This window comes from Seriola dumerili, unplaced genomic scaffold (assembly GCF_002260705.1).
Source record: "Seriola dumerili isolate Sdu_G_001 unplaced genomic scaffold, Sdu_1.0 BDQW01000258.1, whole genome shotgun sequence".
NCBI lineage: Eukaryota > Metazoa > Chordata > Actinopteri > Carangiformes > Carangidae > Seriola > Seriola dumerili.
In genome coordinates this window covers 1,620,415-1,641,030 of record NW_019174513.1, presented here as the reverse complement: position 1 = coordinate 1,641,030, position 20,616 = coordinate 1,620,415, and the positions used below count along the sequence as shown (strand labels likewise).

Below are 20,616 nucleotides of genomic sequence, written 5' to 3'. Positions count from 1 at the left end.
CGTACACCGACTGAGTAAAAGTCAAGATGGCGACCGAGGGTCAGTCCGAGTACGAGTCGGTCCTCTGTGTCAAACCTGAAGTCAATGTTTACCGAATCCCACCGAGAGCATCCAACCGGGCTATCAGGTGAGGTGGGGCGATAGCAGGCCGGGGGAGGAGGCGAGGGGCAGCGGCCTGATAGCGAGCTTTCTGACCCAGCATCCGCGAGCTGCGCCCGTGTGGAGTCGTTGCCTCGGCGACCTACCTACCGAGCACATCCTCTAGTCACGCAGCCTCACGCAATGGCCTAACCCTAGCTCTAGTTTGTGTGCTAGATGTTTTTGCGGTGCATTTGCAAGGTCATGATGGAAAATACGCTACTGACATTTGGGGTTGTACCTGCACTACAGACACTGGGGATTGGCTACATCCCTGTCAGTGTCCGTGTGTTTATATGCTTTCCTCCAATGGCACGTCAGAGGAGAAATAGTGCTTACACTGCTTAAAGTCCAAGTGATTTCGTAGGGAATCATACGTAATTTTGCTCTAGAGATTCACATTTTGCCTGTTTGACCTTTTAGGTAGTAAGTAGACTAGGATCGCAGCTGAAAAGAAGCCTTGTTCAAGGACTCTTCAGCAGGGCTGATGCTGTTTAATGCTAATGAATATGAATGCTCCAATTGAAAGAAAATGTTGCCTGGGCTGTTACCTGCCTTTATGCTTTTAAGTGACCATACAGGAGATTTGTTCTTTAAGAGGCTCACATTGTATGTTGACTCAATTTTTCATTGGCTGGTCCTTCAGCCTGACCTGCTGCAGCTGCATCCGAGTGGACATTACTCCAACCAAACAGTAGCATAGGCCTCAGTCCCATGAGACACATGATTGGTTAACCAGTGACCATATGTACAGTGAGTAAGGGTGATGTAATATTTCAGCCTAAGGTCTCAGTGAAATGCCTGTGTGATTTTTTTAGTCACGTTTCATTCACATAGAAAATAGCTAACAATGTGTCTGAGTGTAGGACAAATCATAACAATGACACACACTAACAGACACATGCACACAAAACACAAATTTCCTTTCCTGTCTCATTTTTTCTTGTCTATTCTTGCCCTCTATGTCAACATCAGTCTTAATAAACTGCTGTCACCAACTCACGTACATCACACCGTCTCCCCGACTGCCTCCTCAACTGCCTACCTATGTGTGTGTTTGTGTGTGTGCGTGTCTGTTTGTCTGTGTGCGCGTGCGTGCTTGTATGTGTCCCAGGGCTGCCGACTGGAAGTTGGATGCTCCTGACTGGACGGGACGCATGCGTGTGACGGCCCGGGGCAAAGTGGCCTATGTGAAATTGGAAGACAAAATCTCTGGTGAGAGAGAAGCAGACAGGACAGCGCCATTGTTTACTGGCACTGCTGCTGTTATAAATCATTTCACTGTGCAGTCTCCTGTTCGCCATCTCCCTCTCTGTTACTCATCTCTTCCAAGGTGACCCAGCCCACGTCCAAGCATGCAGTTTATTTTGAAGCAAACAGGCTGATAATCTCTGTCTGTTTCCATTGGAGTATTTTAGGGACTTGGTGTGCTTGTTTTCCTCATATTACACATTTGAATACAGAAGGTTGAATCCATTTTGCATAATGTATCCTACATAGAAAAAAACCCCATGGAATTACCTTTCTTTGTGGAGATTTGGAATAGCAAATGTAAATGTTTCTTCATGATCCAAATTGCCTCTAGACCATTTTACAAATAGATAATAAACATGTTTCTTTTGCTCTATTCTACAGGGGAATTGTTTGCCCAGGCACCAGTGGATGAGTACCCTGGCATTGCAGTGGAAACAGTCAGTGACTCAAGCCGTTACTTTGTGCTCCGCATCCAGGATGACAACGGTGGGTGAACTGTTTGTTGCTAAGCAATAAATATTTTGTAAATGTGCTCATAATTGAGAGGATAACATGTTTGAATAGGGTGGTCCAGGGCAGGGATACACCAGTATTTATCTGTAAACTAAATCTTGGGAAATTTTTATTGTGGTGTGGAGATTATTGTGAGAAACTGTCAGGTTTAGTATGTTTTTGTTTATACTACCACGCAGATCCCTTAATAAACTCTTACCCTTGCTTCATTTCTCTCATAGGCCGCAGTGCATTCATAGGGATAGGATTTGGAGACCGAGGCGATGCCTTTGACTTCAATGTTGCACTTCAGGACCACTTTAAGTATGCAGCTGCTCCATAGTGTGTCATGAATCATAGCTCATTCAGTAGTGAATGGATTTTATCTAGTTTTTCTGCAATCTTTAATCTTTTTACATGTCTTCTCTGGTTTTCTCCAGATGGGTAAAACAGGAAAATGAATTTACCAAGCAGGCGCAGGCTCCAGACTCCACTCCAAAACTGGACCTAGGCTTCAAAGAAGGACAGACCATTACTCTCAATATTGGGGTGACCTGATTTTCTTAAAATTGAATGGTTGTCAGGTTTGAGGTTAGAGGAACAGCAAAATTGGTGTTGAATGGTGTTTCACTTTGGTGCCAAATCTTTTCAAAAGATTACGATACTGTAGAAATGTGTCTATGTCGAACCGTGTTGCTTTTGAAGACTGAACCACCAAAGGTATACTCCTGCTTTAACAAATGAAACCACATTAAGTGACAGTTGAGAATGAATTCAAGATTAGGTTCTGACTTTGAATTTAAACCTGTCCGTCTTAATGTGGTGTGTAAGTGCAAACCCACACACACTCACCCTGTTTTGTTTATCCTGTTTCCACCTTCTCTAGCAATCAAAGAAGAAAGACAGGTCTCGTCCGCAGAGTTCTGGTGGCTTTGGGCTCCTCCCACCTCCTCCTGGGGGCAAGCTAGCCCCACCCCCTTCATCCAGATCTACTAATCATAATACACAACCACCTGCCGGAGGAAGTGACACTGGTAGGTGGTTGTAATATAAATTATTTATAATGTGGAGGTGCGTGGTAATATATTTATATAGCTTTGTATAGGTATGTGTACATGTACTGTATGTATCTGGCATCATAGGGGAACCAATGGATGTGGGCGCAGCTAGGCCTGCGGCAAGGGGTTTATCCTACTAATATAATGTCTACAAATGTCTATAACCATAGAGTACGGAAAGCTGGAGAGGTCAAGCACCCAGTTACATTCTGTCTTTAAGTCTGTCTTGCATGTTTTTCTACATATACAAAGATATAATGAATCCAATAAGTAAATAAAAGCTTGTGCATGTGAGGTAAGAAGCTAAAAACTTACGCAAAGACCTCTCCTAAAAACTCAATGATAAACACAATAAAATAAAATAGAAACAATAATAAAGGATAGCTTTTGCTCGTTATCAATTGTATTTTCCTGAAATCACAAGATAATTAATAGACTTTTGGCCATTGCTTTACTTCTATGTCCAACCTGCAGGTTGTTCTAGATAGGCACAGCTGTTTCTTTTACAGTGGAGCAGGAAATATGACCTGACAGTGGCACCTCAGGAATCTGACAGAATTGAAGTTCATGTAAATAAAAAGTTATTTCATTGGTGAAAGCTTTTATTTCCTTGGCCCCATTGGGGTCTGTTGTAAAGCTGTTTCCAGTAGAGCACTTGTATCCACAGTTTTTACAATGAAGGTGGTGAGTGCAATGTTATGCTGACCTATAGGAATACCAGCCAAAACTATGACAGATAGACTCCAGTTGTAAAAGACTTGTTAAATCCCCTTTAAAAAAAAATGTTGCTCCTATCCTCCCTGGCCCTCTCTGGTATACTATAGACGGTTGTACACTGCTAATCACGTTGATTTATCTTCCAAAGTAGAAAAGTGTTGTAATTTTTATACGTACCCTTAGTTTTATCTAGCTGTGCACACCGTTTCAGTTTCATGTGCTGAGGTTTGGAGATGCCTATCTGTGAGATCTCTGCAGCCACCTGAGTACATTTGAGTACAGTATTTGGGTGAATCGACACTTCAACAAAATACAATTTTCAGGTTTCCAAATAGGTGACATTACTTGTAAGTTAAAGATTTTTAGCAATGGAATTTACATTTCTTGAAATCCTGCCTGAAATTGCTGCATACTTAGACTGATTTTTTTAATTACTTTTTCAGAGGTTCATTCTCTTTCTGTTTTGTTTTATTTTTTAATCATCAGGTTGTTTGCTAGACCTGGACTCCAGTAACTCCAACTCAGTGGCTCCATCCAACCCCACCACCACAGCCACCTCGGACCTGTGGGGAGACTTTGACTCTGTATCCCCAAAGTGAGGAGAGGTTCACTCTGCTTTCTCCCTCTTATCTCTCTGTAAATTTATGCACCACTTTTTGCAACTTTGTTTTCCCCATCAAGGGGTCCCGTATCTCTCCCTGCCAAGCAGGGTAACCCCCTGTACTAGTTTGTTTTTGCTTTAGCTGAGTTTCTCATGGCCTTTGTTCTGATTTTAGCCTGAGATGCACCCACACCTCAAAGCACAGACTCAATTACAAAGATTTAAAGCTATTGGCCATCACCTTTCATTGTCCTTCTTGGGGCTTGTCTGTCCTCTCTCCTTCTGTGTATCCAATCTAGCTCTCTGGTTTCCATTTTCCTTTGCCCCTTTTCTCCTGCTTACGATGTTGTATTTGCTCATTTCTAGTAGAAAAAATAGAAATATGATCAAGGGAGACATAATCAGAATCATCTGATGATGTTGATGAAAACTGATAAAATATAATAATGAATGAATTTTATGTACAGAGAATATTTATTTTAAATGTATATATTGTCAGTAGTTTGTAAGTATTGCCATTGGTGTCGTCACCTGTATGTACTGTAGCTCATTTTTCTTCAAGTCTCCAGCAGTGGGACTGACTATATGCACTGACTGACAGTCTAGTCTGTCTTTGTAGTTAGTAATGCATAGTCTGCATTAAACGCAGGGATTGTTTAATAATAGATTTAGATTATTGCGAAGTTTATCACAAAATGATTTTACTTGAAAGAAACCTGTTAAGCTGTAACTGATTTACAGAGCAGATGTGCTCTCTAGCACTCTCTAGTGGGCTCGTGTGGCTCTACAGCATCATTTTACGAGAGGAGATATCAAATTTAGATGCAGTTGTTGATCACATATTTAGGGGATTGGTCCCGGGCATTGCGTATAACTGTATATCAGTACAAATAGACAGGGAAGTAAGAATGCTTGATGCAATAGGGTCTTAGCAAAGGAAAGTGAGGCATCAAGTGCTTTTATCTTTGACTCAAGGGGAAATGGAGATGATTTAGTCCATGTTATGTCATCTCTACTCAGCACAGCTGTTAATGCTGCGACTGGTGAGTCATTTAGGTCATGACCTCTTTCCTCCTCAATGAATAGGTCTGTGTTTCTGGACATGTCTGGGAGGGGCTTCGTCTCCTTAATTCTTCATGAGAAGGTCAGCAGGTTGTAGACCTCAATCACAGCATGTTGTACTGTAAGAACAAGTTTTAACTGTGAACTTCAATTCCATGTTAAGCTGTAATGTTATAAATGGTATTCTGATGCAGACAAATGCAATGTGGGACCAAGTTCGTCTGTGTTTGATGCAGTGTTTTGTGGTGATATTGTTATGTACCGAGAGATGGATCATGTTACAGTGATATCACATGCACATGCGTCGTGACAGGTGAGCAGTGACAAGTGGTGTGATGATGGATGTCGATTGGGACACACAGAGAGTGTGTGAGTGTAAAGCCCTAACAATGTTTGTCAGTGTTTGTTTACTGTTCAAATTATATGCATTTTTCCCAAATGTTACTTGTTATTCAAACTGTATATGTGTATTGAAATGTATATGGAATTGAATATGCAAAGAAAAACAAATATATCACTTAATGACCATAACTTTACTTTGTTGTTTTTCCTCTTGAAATAAAATGGTTAAAATAAATAAATAAACAAATTAACTCACGAATAAATGTAGTTATATTTTATTGGATACAATAGTGCACATAATACTGGATTGTCAATGAGTACCTTACAATCCACAAGAGTGGGTCTTTCTTTGTACAATGAAATGACTCAGTGCTGCTATAGGCCCATTACTACAGTACCTTAAATGGATCGTAAACCATGGAAGACATGATCTGTGTCCAACAACACACAGATGAAATGAGCACACCTTCAATATTCACACACAATTAAAAGACTAATACATAAACATAGATATGACTCAGCACACTTGTGTGTTTGTGTGTGTGTAAGAGAAAGAAAAAGACCCCCAGGTGTTGAGCAGTGGATTTATGGTGTTATGGGCTGTTTTTATGACAACGCCCCTAGTTCTGTGTCTCTAAGGGGCTCCATCCTCACCGGTGGTCACATCGCCATTCTGCGCCCATCAGGCCTTGTTTGCCCAGGTTTTGGGGTTGCTACGGCGACTGCGACAGGGTTTCCTATTAGATGACCTCTCAAAACGTCTGGGCCACCCAGACAACTCTCTGCACAGCTCAGCTGCAGTGTGCAAAAGACAGACAGATTTCCTCAAGTGCATGATCATAAACCCTGACATCAACGTGCTTGTTAGCACGTGTAGACTGTCTCACCTTTCAGATACTCATCCTGTTGGCACACAGTCCTCATGCAGATCTCTTTGTTGATCACGTAGACACGAGGGACGCTGTGTGAGAAACAGGATATAACATGAGCAGTCTGTTGTGTTAGAGCTGTGGGGGCACAGTGACTTGCTGTATCTAAAACCTTATATGACTGAGCTTTGCCAGCAGTTGAATGTAATTAAGTACATTTATACAAGCTCTTTAAACAATTGCAATTTTGAGGTACTTGTACTGAAATATTTCCATTTTTCTGTACATTATACTATTAACACACTAGATTTGTATGATGTCTGTAGTTAATTTGCAAATTAAGATTTTCTATACAAAACAGGATCCTTTTATAAAATCTGAATTTTTAAGATTAAACTCCTGCTTATACATTTATGCACAATAATTAATGCAATAATAACATCTGTTTCGATACATTAATACTATTATACTTGAATGCAATTTTAATGTATGGAATGGAGTATGTTCACACTGTGGTACTGTATTGCTACAATTACTTAAGTAACAGTCCTCAGTACTATGTAAGTGCCCTCACAGAGGGACACCAAGATCTTTAGTGCTCACTTATAAAAGTCAGCTGTTCTACTGGCAAATTGCTGAATTAAAACTGTATTTCTGTAAACTGAAAAAATCTGCAGATCACCTGTAGAAACAAAGACCACCAATACATCTCTTGATGGGCTTGTGAACCGAGTACATCCTGGTGCAAGGATACATCTCTTCCCTACAGTCTGCAGAGACAGGAGATACATGTCACAATGAAACTGTATCAGTCACAACGAAAAGATGAAGCACACCAGAACTTGCATAAGGGTGAGTGTTTGTGCCAAGAGCTCAAGGGGCCTCCTGAGAGGCCGTGCAGAGGTACAGCGTCTCCAAACTGCTGTCACTCACTGGCTGGCAAGGGGCTTGCAGGTCCTACAGTGGCCTCTAGAAACAAGGAAAGAAATCACGATCAGAAAAACATCTTACCGGCGACCCACATCAGTGACCCACAGACTGACAGATGTCATGCAACATAACTCGTTCCTGATCTAAAGTGTGACTTATAAGGAGAGGAGCATTACCAGACTCCTGGGCTTGGGCTACAGCTGTGAGCACTGTGGAACAGAAACCACATGAGGGGAGTGTTTCGCAGCATAAAAACAAACACACAGCGACTCAACCGTAATTAAACAAGATGATTTGTGTGTTCTGTTTGGCAGCGTTACCGCGGAAACTGCAGAGGAGCAGGACCACTGGAAGGCTGCCCATTCCTTCAACTTGCAAGGGGTATGCTTTACGAGCTGGAGGAAACCGAAGAGGAAAAGAGTCAGGATGATTTCACAGAGTGGAACTGTTCAATATCCTCTCTCAAGATTTTTGTGCTGTTTATGTTTCCTTTAATCCCCCTGCATATAAATGCTCCCAACATTCCAGGTCACTGTAATGTTTTCCCTACAGTTTTGCACCAGCTAAAAACACAGAGAGTAGTGCTATGTTTTGGGTAACAGACAAGTTGTCATCGTTATAGAAGAGAGCCTGATGTCATTTTGCTGTGGAGTAATATGTTCTGCAGTACATGCTGGTAATTACTGGGGTGCATGTAAACAGCCGCATGAAGTATCAATGGAGCAACTAAAGAAAAGTTCGCTTTAAAAACATTTTACTTTCTTCTTCTGAAAATGTTTTTCCTCTTTCCCTGAGTCCCTTCTTTCTCTCTCTCCTTCCCTCTCCCGCCCAGCATCATTCCTCTTGTGATGTGTCAGTGTAACTTTGGAGTCCAAGTTGTGAGTTCTCTCAAAAGAATGTGTTTTTTTGTGCCCTATTTGAGCACCCCTCCACCCCTCCTCTGTTACAGTCGCACATTCTTTTCCAGCTTTCTTTTCATGGCAAATATTGCAGCTTTCCAAGTGTACGATCACCACCGGCCAGTCTGAGCGTGACGGTTTTGTCACAAGCTGTGTCTTTTCTGCAGCGATAATCCCAGAGTCATACATATGCACCCACTGAAAATGAAACTCTGGATTGTCATGGTTTAGCTCCATGCATGCCTCTGTTGATTTGTTTGTGAGAGTGACATGTTTTCCACTGCTTGTACTTTCTGAACTCTGCATGCAACCACACATCACCTAACTAAAACGTCTGAAGTGAATCAGTTAATCAGCCAAGCATTCACTCTCAACATTTTATGTTTACATTCAATCTATAGGAGAAATTCCTTCCATCAATATCTTTGGATGTGAGCTATCTTTCATCTGCAAATGTTCCTGTGTTTATTTCCAACAGTATGTGTCAAAATCAGGTGAAAAAAGAAGCATAATTAACTTGTACTCACAACTTTTGCTGTCGTCCACAACTGCTTTACTTTTATGAATCTTTTGTCTTCTCCTCTTTCTCCTCCTTCCCTCTCCTCCTCCCTCCTCCTCCTCCTCCCTCAGTCTTCCTTCCGATCATCGTTTTTTGGATTTTCACTTTTTTTTTCTGTTCCAATCTGGTAAAAATTTAGCATGCAAATGCAATCTGACGTCACACACACCTTTTTATGGTCTCCTTGAGCAGACACATACACTGTTCCAGTGTCCTGTATCTATGTGTCTCTCAGTGTCTCATCACACAAAACAAAACATTCAGACTGTCATCATCCACAAAAAAGTAGCGCAGTTCTTCTTGTTCATTAAATAGGCTATGTTACATCAGTGTGATGAGGACTAATATGTAAAATATAAGTAAGTAAATATTCAGTTTCATACATTCAGATGACAGTAACAGTATGTTCACATGATAAAAAAAAAGATCAGAGGAGCAGGTCTTTTTGTTTGGATGAATTTCCTCCCATTGTTATGACAATGTTTACCTTTGTTTCAAAACTCACCCATTTAATTTTCAATAAAAAAAAATTAAGTTTGCAGCTAAAGCACATAAACGGCATCCAATCATTTAACAGTGGGCCTCAAATTTGACTTTTGCACTACTTAATGTAACCAGCAGATGGAGCAGTGCACACAGAGAGAGGGACAGTATGCAACAGCTTAGACACGAACCAACATGTACAGTATATGCTGTAAATATATAACTAATATATATACATATATTATATTATATAAAATATAACATATATAACCGAGACGTTTGAACAGGTCACCTTGGGCTCCAGAAAATTGTGATGGGCATGTTTTACTATTTCACATCTCATAGAGTAAACTATTAATCAGTAAATAGTAATTTAATTCATAATGAAATTTCAGAATGACATATTAGTTGCAGCACTAGTCTGATTTATTGACACATTTTGCTCAGTTTATTCTGATTTTGAGGATGTATATCATTGAGGGAAGTGTGTAAAACACTGGTTAAAGAACATGAAGTGTATTTGAGGAGCCTGCCTTCACAGACACCACTGAAAAGACTATAATTGTGTGATAGCATCTTATATCTTTATTTATCTTTTATTTATTTCTATGAGTGGTTTTGGTATACTGGACAAGAACAGGTGATGCCTTCAGAGAGATATTAAAATAAACACAAAACTAAGCAAACCATGAAGAGGGTTTGCTATCTATAATAAACCTAACTTCATCACCTACTCAGTCTGTTCTCCTTAGTTGTTTGATAAATGCAAAAGTGTCTAGTTCCTCGAAAATGGACGTGGCACAATTACTTGCAACATAAGAACTTTAACCTGTAATAGTCACACAAATATATACAGCTGAATATTTATCATCTGTTACCCGCAATTCACTTAACACAGGTTATCCTTCAAAATATCCCAAGTGGTAATCTCTGCAAAGATGAAAGTGACTATCAAGGCCGCAGTTCCTGACCCTTTGTCTCAGAGGCTCTTTGTGTTGAAAAGACGCTTTTCATTGGGACCGTTATAGCTGCATTGGGGAAGAAACTTGACTCCGCATCGGCTTCCATGGACTTGACTAATATAAATATTGCTGCACATACCCTTGAAGTCAGAGAGTCTTCAAGCTCTTGGACTGACTAGGCCACCACAGGCCTAGTCAGTCCAAGAGGGAGACACTCATCATCCCCCTGACATATCGGGGCTACATGGACTCCCAAGTGAGTGTCTGTGGGGTGGCCCTAACAAGGTCGACCAGGCGAGGCTGATGACAGCTTGACAGATGGAGGCAGTGTAAGCAAAAGAGAAGTGGAGAGGAGCCAAGAGGGACGATCAATCCTGTGAACACATCAACCTGCCACTCTGCCCACGCCGTTCCGGCATGAGGGGAAAGTAGAGCCGAGAGGAGCAGAGATGAAGACAGAGAAGAAAGACAAGAGAGGAGTAAAGGAGGCAGGTGTTAGGGGAGACCGAAAGCAACGCAGAACGGTTAAGGCAATCATGCCAGATAGTAAACACATGATAATCTCGCAACTTGTTTATTAGATGGAAGGCACTGCCTGAGGCATGCCAACTCTGCAGTGCATACTGTCTGTCTCTGCGACCTCCTTTTCACCCATCGCACCCCTCCCTCCCTCATTCTACCTCTCCGCATTTCAGGCAGCTGATATATTTTTCATGTAGTGCTGCTGTGTTCCCTATGCATGAAAACATACACACACCGAATTCTGAATTCGCTAATTAGCACATTGCAAAGCTCAGCAAATGCTCGGTCTTCACATATAGGCTATACATTGTAAACTAGATCCAGGGTTGGTCATCAGTGGTTCTCGCTGTGCACACGCATTCATTCAAGGCTCTTCCAGTGAACCTGTTTAAGCAGTTAAAGTAGCTGAACCTCAACAAGCAGCAATGCAACGCAGGAAGTCGAGGGCGTAGGGGAAATTTAGGCCATGATGTCCCAAGTGGTTGGCTTCCTTCTGGGGATACATTTCAGACATTTGGCCATATATGCTCCACTCGGGCCATCAATCTGGCTCTCATATCGGTGTCTGCTTTTGCAGTTATCATTCTCATGACATGTGATGTTTTTTATCAGATATCTGTCTAAATATCTGTTACAACAAATATTGCTTTCCAGCCGGTTGTCCCTGTATCCTCTGTCTACCTGCGCTGAACGTTCATTTTACAGAACATTGCGAACTGTCTCCTAAAGACTGTGATGTAAGTTATAAGATGTAAAATCAGAAGACTCTTTAAAGACACTAAATTGGAGCAAATAAAAAGGTTTGAACTTTTATGCCAAAGGGAGCTTTATTAAACTTGGTAGCATGAAATTTGAATCTGGCTGACATTATAAATCTAAGTCTGAACGTCTTGAGTTTCTAGATTAGAACAGGTGTCCGTCGTCTTCACAAGCGATTTAAAGGCCTATCCTAACTTGGAAGTACTTTCTTGACTTAAAGTAAAACAAGCTGCATCTCCCTGACATTACACACATTTGGATATTTGTAAGGACAAGCAGTCTGTATATCTGTCCTTGTTTCTCCTGTTTTCATCATCCCTGCTATCTGTCCTCATGGACCTCCAGCAGATTTGCACCTCGACCAGCATCTTTGTGTTGGCACTCTATTGTCTCTGTGGGCCACACCATGTGTTTCCATTTGTCAGGCTGTGCGCCTCCATTAACTCCCCACCTGAATGTCACATGACCTTTGTGCCTCTGTTTCCCAGAAAACAGCAAATCCCAAATGGCCGTTTCTAAAGGAGATATTTTAATGGGACACAGCTAATGAAGGCTGGTAGTCCTTGGTTCATGGTAGCAGTGACCTGAGAAGAAAACAGATCCAGAGAGTGAGGGAATCAAAGGGTGCAGATAGTAGATGTGACAACAAAAGCAAAGATGAAAGGAAACGACAAGACCCAAGTGGCATGACAGGAGACAGGGAAAAGTTATCAGCAAGAGGGGCCGGAGATTAAAAAAAAAAAAAAAAAAAAAAGAGCAGAGACGAGGGAGTTAACAGGCAAGATGGGTCACAGTGTTCCATCAGATTGTGCTGTTACAGGCCTGTGGGCGCCAAGGCAGCCTGGCTTTTGCATTTGGAGGGCTGTGGACTGCAGATAGTCAAAGAGAGGTGATGATGTCCATGGCGTGTAAATAGATGGACTTGGGGTCTATTTTTAAATCCATCTGGAGTGGCCCTTAGCAGGGGTTAGCACAGGCCCTACTGACTTATACACTCGTACTGCACATTAGCAGCTTGCTACCAACAGGGATCCACTCCAAACTGAAACTGAAATATTGTGCATGCTGCAATGTGAAAGTTTTTTTATTTTATTTTTGTGTCATGCCTTTTTTTTTTGCATTTATCTATAATGGTGGAACTGAGCCTGAATCTCATGTGTAGTAAAGTTAATTTTTGCAATTCAAGCGGTGTCAAGTTCTTTGCGTTTACCCTAACAAACAGTTGCTAACATAGCACGATTCAGTAGGAGCAAACGTATGCAAAGTCGGGAATACCACTGTGTTGTTTTGGGGGCACCGTGCCAGGAATGCAGGTGATTTTTCAACCAGTAATCGTCCTCTGCGACAGATGTAGGACAAGTGTCCACACGGACAGTATGGAGGTCAACCTGCGATGTGTGCAGATTTCACGTGAGGTTTGTTCTACTGTCAACACATCAATCAATCATGTATAAGTACAGTATAATATTTTAAAATAAAGTTTCTTTAGCGTCTGAATCATTTAGGCAGGAGTTGAGGATGAATATGATGTCTCTCCTGCTGCAGGTAGTATGCCTGGGGTTTGCATCAGGCACACTTGGACGAGGATCACGCTGGTATCACTATCAGCTTGTATTGTTCAGTCCAATTTTAGATGTGCTTCTTCTGTTCTGCAGCACCTGTTGCTTCCCCACGTCAAAGATGTCACTCCTTTCCATAGGTGTACTTTTCTAAGGCCTCATAAGGATTTTAGTTATTATTTATACATAATTGATTTTTTTTATTGAATTATTTACATAAAACTAACCAGTAATTAAGTCTAAAAAAACGGTCCGGTTTAGAGCTCATATTGAAGTTATACATGTTGATGTATCCTCAATAAAAGGTCATTGGTTTTTTGCCTCACAGTTTTTCACAAATGTTTCTTGGCAGCATGCTGTTCTTCCAGGAAGGGTGCCAGACATTTGTGGGTGTCCTTCCATATTAATTAAAATGTTGAATAAAAACACTAATCAAGCTATGTTAGAAGAGAACATACCATACAACAACTGTCTCATTTATATGTGGCTTTTCAAACCCATTATTCAATATGTATGGCTTTTTGTTTACAATACTAATGAATGATGTGTTTACTAGTTTATTAAGTTAATTGTTAAGTTATTATTATTTTATGTATTCTTAAATGAAATCAGTGGGTTAGGGTTTTTTTTTTTTTCCAATTTTGTGGCTTTAAATGTCTCCTGATCGCTTCCCGTCCTGCATCAGAAATACTGATGTTTTAGTCAAGAAACATCAGGTGCCTGAGTGACTGTCTCAGGTTGGGTAGGGGTTTGCAGCAGCAACACTGCAGAAGTGGGGGGGGGTGGGGGTGGGGGGGGGGCAGTACAGTGTTCTAGTGCATGGCTGTACTTAAAATAGACAACAAGCTGTCTCATCTAGAAGTGCCATTCAAGAATCCTTTACATCACAAGACTGTAACATAAGTTTTGTGCTACATAAAAAAAACCCCACTTGGCTTGATTTAATATGCGTGTGTAAATTTCATGAGAGATTCATGTTAACACAAAGAGTTCAGACTTTATTGAGACAACAATTCCAAAACATATTTTATAGCCATTATAATATATCTCAAGGTTTCAGGCAACAAATGTTTCTTGTATTAACTAAAGTCTCTTCTCATTAAGACACACATACATACAAATACGCACACACTGAAATATATGCAACAATGGAAGCGGTAACTTTAGTAAGGATATTTATAAAAAATATGAAATATACAGCACCTTATAGTGTATACATTTGCACAGGAGTAAAATCTATATTTACACTCAAAAATAAATTGCAACAATGTTACATTCATTAAAAATTTGTCTTGAAACAATTTTATAAAGACAAAGTTTATCTCTCCCCTCTTCCCTCCCTGACCAGCTCTTCCTCCACCCCTCCTCCCTCTCTTATTTTTCTGGCCTCCTTCTCTGCCTCTTCTGCTTTCCTCTTCTCCACTCTCTCTGTCTCCATCAGCCACGGCCCTCCCAGGTAGCTCAGGAGCTCCTCCGGGCTTCCTCGCTGTCTGGGCTCAGGGTGGAGCAGCTCCTTGAAAAGAGTCATCACAAGTGGGCTGAGGCCCTCAAACTGTGATGGAGGAGGGTTGTCCCTTTGGTTTTCCGCCATGATTATGTAACTGTCAGTGTCCTCCTCACTGATCTTCTCCTCCTTTTCCGCCTCACGGTTAAACCACTCGTGGTATCTATGGTAACCACGGTCATCGTGGGTGCTCTCCTCCCAGGGGAAGCATCCAGTCAGTAGGCAGTAGACGAGTACACCAAGGGCCCAGCTGTCAATACAGGGCTCCACTGTTATCCAAATGTCCTCCATCTCATCTTCAGTCCCCTCGCACAACCTCCTCTTCATCTCCTTCTCAGCCTCCTTAGCTGGCTCCACCTCAGGAGTACAGAAGGGCGAATCGTACCAGACAGCTCGAACGGTGGAGCCGATGGCTCGGGCAAGGCCGAAGTCTCCCAGTTTGACCCAGCGACAGGAACTGTCACACAGGAAGATATTCTCAGGTTTGATGTCACGGTGGACGAAGCCCAGGGAGTGGAGGTGTGAAACAGCACCACTCAGCTGGGCCATCACCCTCTGAACACACTCTTCATCCACCCCAACCTAAAACAGAGAGATAGTCTGGATCAGACACTTACTTATAACTTAGCTTTCAGTTTAGACAAAACGATGAAGATTAGATGGAGTCTGGTCAGAACACTACATCGTTGGCGCAAAGTCAAACAAACTCTGCGTCATCAAAATGGTTGATGATGCTCTTGGAAATCCCTGCTTTGCCTCATGTACTCCCTCTTCATTCACTGAGAGCAGGGTGAGAGCAGGGTGCCCTTACTCTTATCAGCACTCTATTATGTTACTGGCAGTGACACTAACAAAGAAGAGGGTGACCTGGAATCCATTAGCAAGCACGTCCCAAGTTTTTGCTGACAGAAATGAAAGCTCAAAAAGAGTGGATCAGCAGTTACACTTTCCGCAAAATCCCCTTTAAGAAAGTCTCACTGCAGACACACACTAAGACTTTCAGACTGTTGCAGCGTTGCATTTTGCAGCTTCGATTATGTTCACAGGGAACATGTTGTTCTAGAGAAGGAAGTGATACGTTCTATACATGATAAAAGTACTTTGGTTTAGGTCAGGGAAAGATTGTGGTTTTGGTTAAATGATGATAAAGTAAAAAGGTTCTTTCTCAGGCTTTAAGTCACAGCTGACTTTTTCCATATCAAAGTGCTGTGACACACACAGAAAGCATTTTAGCTTTAGTTGCCTCAAGCAGCATTGTGTTGCAATAGCAGAAATTACAGGGAAACCAAATGAAATACATTCTCATTAAACCTTTTGCAGAAGCGTTCATTAGCAACATTCATGTCAGATTGCAAGAAACAGTCTGACAACATTTCCACATTATGTTGATAGAAACAGTAATGTGGGTGGCAGTAACGGTTCTTTATAAACATATCTGCTGTTGTATATTAGTAGGATACGAATGTTATTTCTAGGTGACAGAGCTGCAAGCCAATTGCACATTCATGCAAGCTTTTGTTCTGCTGAAATTAGAGGAAATAGAGGGCATCAAAAACACATTTCATGCCACAAATCAGCAAAACTGACCTCTGACACTATTACACTGTAGAGGTCACCATACAGGCCGGCTTGCTGGGCAAACACATAGTAGGTTGGTGTGGAAAAGAAGATGCCAAGAGCCCGAGTGAGAGAAGGATGGGTGCAGTAAGACAGGGAGAGATTGTATTCACGCAGGAAAGAGGAGAGGGAAGTTGACTGACGAGGGAAGAACTTCAGAGCCATAGGAGTTCCTGAGAGGAATGAAGCAAGATGAGACGTGTTGAATATTACAATATCTAATGAGCTTTAGTCAGATTTCAATAACAAACTGCCATCATTGATGCAATGTGAGTGTTATCCATCAATGACACTGCAAACAAATTTAACTTCCCCTTTGGGGAGACTCTGTTTCACGGCTGTACCCCAGTTGCAGCAACTCTATCCCAGAGAATGTACCAAAGCACTTCATTACAGCAACAGAGGCGCAAAAGGTTAAGTGAACACTATCAAAAGACAGATCTGTCCTCACCTTACTGCGGCACTGACCCCACACAACATGGGTAGTTTCTTCATTAGAAAGAAACATGAGCCTGAGATAAATGTGCTGCAGTGGAGTTATGTCATTTCATCTACTTCAGATTAGACAGTGGGAGCTCAAAGGTGTAATCAAAACTCTTAATTAAATAGACAAGCATTAGGAAGTTTGATGGACATTTCACACAATCTTACAGACTGCTCGAATTGAGACATAAAAAAGCTGCCATGACCTTTCACCTTGAGTCTTGCACTAACCTCGCTTTCTGTGAACAGCCAACATGACCTTTCCGTAGGATCCCTCTCCCAGGAGCTTTACCATCTGGAAGTGTTCGGACACTTTCAGAGTGGGCATGGACTGCGCCGACAGGAAACATAGCTCATCAAGTTCCTGAGCTGCTGCCGCCTAAAGAGCACACGCACACACACACAAATCCATATTCAGTGTCTACTTACGATGATTGGTTTGGTGGCGTCAAGAGAAAGGAGATCTACTGCTTGAGTGGCGTGTTGATGCTGATGATAAATAGCACCACAGAATCTGAATCTGATTTTAAGGGTCCACATACTGATGTGTCACCTGAACCTGTGACATGGCTCGTTGCGCAATGAGGACCTGGCAACTTTAAATCTCATATACCTCATTAGTTGCAATAGTGACGTGTTACATCATGAGACTCAAGAGGATTTTGTTGTTTTCCGAGAGTGCATTCATTTACACACTCCGACTCTGAGTCGAAGAAGCTTGTGCCATCTCAGCAGAAGCCAGTGGAACATATTGCGTTGCGTTATTGCTTTCTGCTGATCTGCCTTGATCTCCATTGTCCCATAGACAGGATAAACTTCAGACGTCAAGGTGATGTCTTATCAGCGTGATCAGAACATTTGGCGCTGTCATTCAGTTTCCACTGTCATTCTCCGTTTTGTGAAGTCACATCCACGATGGCTTCCTTTGAAGTAGATCCCCCCCTCTTAGGAAGGGTGTGAACAGTTACGACACACAGCTTAACACAAAAGATGTTGTGATTGCAGGAGGATAACATATTTTTAATTTTGACCTTCCACATGTTGTGTAACTGAGCTTGGTGGGAAACTGATTTTAATTTTGATCTGATTACTTCTGTTATGTTCTTGTAAACACCTGTAACACTCCTCATGGTTATTGCACTAATATCAATGTAATTTTCTGGTTCGACATTTTCCAATCACTAATAAATCTCTGTTGGTGGTAACATATCAAACGGTGCCATATGACACTTAAGATTTATTCATGAACGTAATCTGAGCAATGCCATGCCAGAAGTTTAGAAAATGGATGGATCTCAGTTATGAGTTCCTGCCTGACAAATAAATGGATCTGATGTGCAGCCAAAAATAAGACTGCAGGTTTCAGCCAGTCCGAGTGCTGCTTGGCACAGATATTACCAAGACAGCGCTATTTTAAACAGAGCCAATAGTGGGCTGCTTAAAGATCAATGGCGTATTAACTGATGTTGCTCTATAGGTGCACCAATAGGCTTCGGTTTATGTGTCCAAGAGGTCACCTTTTCAGTCACTGAGAGAACTCACAGACAAACAAAAACACTGCATTTGGGACGGTTACCAAATGCACAGAAGGTAAAATTGAGGACATGATGTTTCAACAGGAATCCTCATATTAATCAACTTACTGTATGTGCACATTGATAAAAGTGATATTATAGGAAACGAGAATGTAATAGACACCGAGCTATGTTGTCTATGTATATTCATGTACGTCTTTTCACAGTTTTGAGCTCAAAGCACAGTGTGTAAATCCTGAATTCAAATCTCAATTGGGTTTCTTTCACAGAGTTGTTAACACGGGTTATGTGTATCACATTCTTCAGCTGCTCTACATTCCACTCATGCCAAATGAAATGAATATAATTTATTACATTTTGAGAATTGCTTGCAGCTGGAGTTTTATCCATGTCACAGTTTAAGTTTGATTTAATGGCTCTGAGACATAAATTATCGCGTATGCATCTAAAACATTCATTGCATCGCAAGCACCCTGACATTTTACGTGTCCTTGAAAGCTGAGGTGATTATTAATTAAACCCTTACTAGTAAATGGCCTTTGGCATGGAGCAAAAAGTGATCTGAGATTTTAATAAGAGCTCTGCTGGAGCTAACATCATTAACAGATTTGAAGTCCAGTAGAGGTGCTCAACGTTACAAGCTGAAAATCCCTTCAACAACATTGTTTATCAAACCTTTGCAGCCTCAGAGCAGTTTTACAATAAAAAGCCACTGATGCATTTGTGCCGTGCCTGCATGTCACCTCATCATATAGCCTAGTTGCAAAAACACATTTGTAATATCATACTTAAAACCCCCAACCGTTTGCACATACAGAAAATTATTACATTTATGTCTTTGTTGCCATTGTTTTTGTTTGTTTGTTTGTTTGTTTGTTTTGCAGAACAATGTGATGACTTTTTTGAGCATGAGCTAACCCATAAAGCTGTTGCTTAAGTGTGTATGTAAAAGTTTGATGCTGCATTTAGCTTCACAGGAATAAAGTGCAATACTTACTGTCATTTTCTGTTCAGTTGGTTGATCTCTGGTCACTTTGTCTGGACTCTTTTCAGCATCTAAAGAAAGACTTTCAACGCCTTGCAAGCTGCTGTCAGTGTAACTAGCTACTGGTTTATGCTGGAGATCTACTGTGTGTCCTTGACTAGGCGATAATTAAAGTGGAATTGAAGTTGATATTTTTGCCTCTGCTCCGTGGGTCCATGCAGTAGCACAGCAGCTTTATAGAGGAGGGTCATAAATGTTTACTGGAGACCTGAATATTGACTGTGTGCTTCTCCCCAGGAGACACACACTGAACTCTCTCCCTCTCTTTTCCTATTCTTGTGCCAACCCTCTCTCCCAGCCTCTGGCCTGTTATGCTGGCAAATACGCATGAACCAGCTACAAGGTATTTCAACCCCCCACCCCACCCTGTGCTCCTCCACTCCTCCCTCTCTCTCTCCTCGTATACACAGCAGTGTTACCATCCCACCGTTTCCAATCTGTCAGTCAGACTGACCACATTAACCCATCGCTCTCTTGCCTCCCCTTTCCTCAGCTGTCACTCACTTTGTGCCCAAACACCCCCCCCCACTCTACCCCTCTCCTCCTCTTTCTCTTTCCATGTCTCTCTCTCTTTCTCACCCTCTCAGTCAGTCTGAGTCAGTGAATTCCCCCCACAGTGTAGGATTCCTCGTTTAATCAACAGGTATGCTGGAATGATCGGAATAGGCCAACAAGCTGCACCCATGATCCCTGAATCTTGTTGGGATTATGGGGTACACATAAGTGTGCCACATGTGGATCCTTTTATTGCCCAATATCATTGTCCTTTCTTCTTGTCTGTCTTTCATTCTTGTCTGACTCTGTAGGAGGCAAAAGTAATATAATTTGAAATATATTAAATCCATCTCATTTCCCCATGACACCATCCTGTCTCTTGACTCTACAATGAAGAACTTCTTCCAGATTTTCATCTGTCACTTTTTATCACCAGCAGACCAATTTTTCCCCTTCGTCTTACTCCTCCACTCTAAAATCTCCCCTTGTCTCCTTCCAAATGCATATTATTGCCTATCATCACACACTGACATAGCTAACAGCTGAAAGCTTGCCCTACAAAACAGCTTCATTCTGTACTGTCTTCATGCCAGCTCTGTTTCCTTCTTAGCACCAGCTGCAGGTCAGACCACTTCTCCAGCTCCCATGGCTTTGACACTCTCCTCCTCTTTCTGTCCGCTCAGATAGATTTCTCCTGCTACTACATACTACAGTACTATTATTGCCACTGG

General features: G+C 41.6%; 3 protein-coding genes across 3 annotated transcripts; 1 reads left to right on the top strand and 2 right to left on the bottom strand.

The window, feature by feature from the left end:
* The first annotated feature begins 2 nt into the window (after positions 1–2).
* On the top strand, positions 3–5,869 carry LOC111230183 (adaptin ear-binding coat-associated protein 1-like). Its single transcript, XM_022756806.1, has 7 exons — positions 3–127; positions 1,253–1,353; positions 1,774–1,878; positions 2,127–2,208; positions 2,325–2,433; positions 2,771–2,918; positions 4,146–5,869. Exons 1-7 carry the CDS (start codon positions 27–29, stop codon positions 4,256–4,258), a joined length of 759 nt encoding a protein of 252 aa, XP_022612527.1. The 5' UTR covers positions 3–26; the 3' UTR covers positions 4,259–5,869.
* A 63-nt stretch (positions 5,870–5,932) lies between these two features.
* On the bottom strand, positions 5,933–8,972 carry LOC111230182 (microfibrillar-associated protein 2-like). The gene is made up of 7 exons (XM_022756804.1): positions 8,890–8,972; positions 7,784–7,858; positions 7,640–7,672; positions 7,467–7,502; positions 7,216–7,303; positions 6,552–6,625; positions 5,933–6,459 (listed from the first exon to the last, which is right to left on the bottom strand). The coding sequence occupies exons 2-7, from the start codon at positions 7,824–7,826 to the stop codon at positions 6,347–6,349; spliced, it is 387 nt and encodes a 128-aa protein (XP_022612525.1). The 5' UTR covers positions 7,827–7,858; positions 8,890–8,972; the 3' UTR covers positions 5,933–6,346.
* Positions 8,973–14,208: 5,236 nt separating this feature from the next.
* On the bottom strand, positions 14,209–19,682 carry LOC111230164 (serine/threonine-protein kinase SBK2-like). Its single transcript, XM_022756774.1, has 4 exons — positions 19,343–19,682; positions 17,042–17,189; positions 16,298–16,500; positions 14,209–15,292 (listed from the first exon to the last, which is right to left on the bottom strand). Exons 1-4 carry the CDS (start codon positions 19,346–19,348, stop codon positions 14,525–14,527), a joined length of 1,125 nt encoding a protein of 374 aa, XP_022612495.1. The 5' UTR covers positions 19,349–19,682; the 3' UTR covers positions 14,209–14,524.
* Positions 19,683–20,616: the final 934 nt, after the last annotated feature.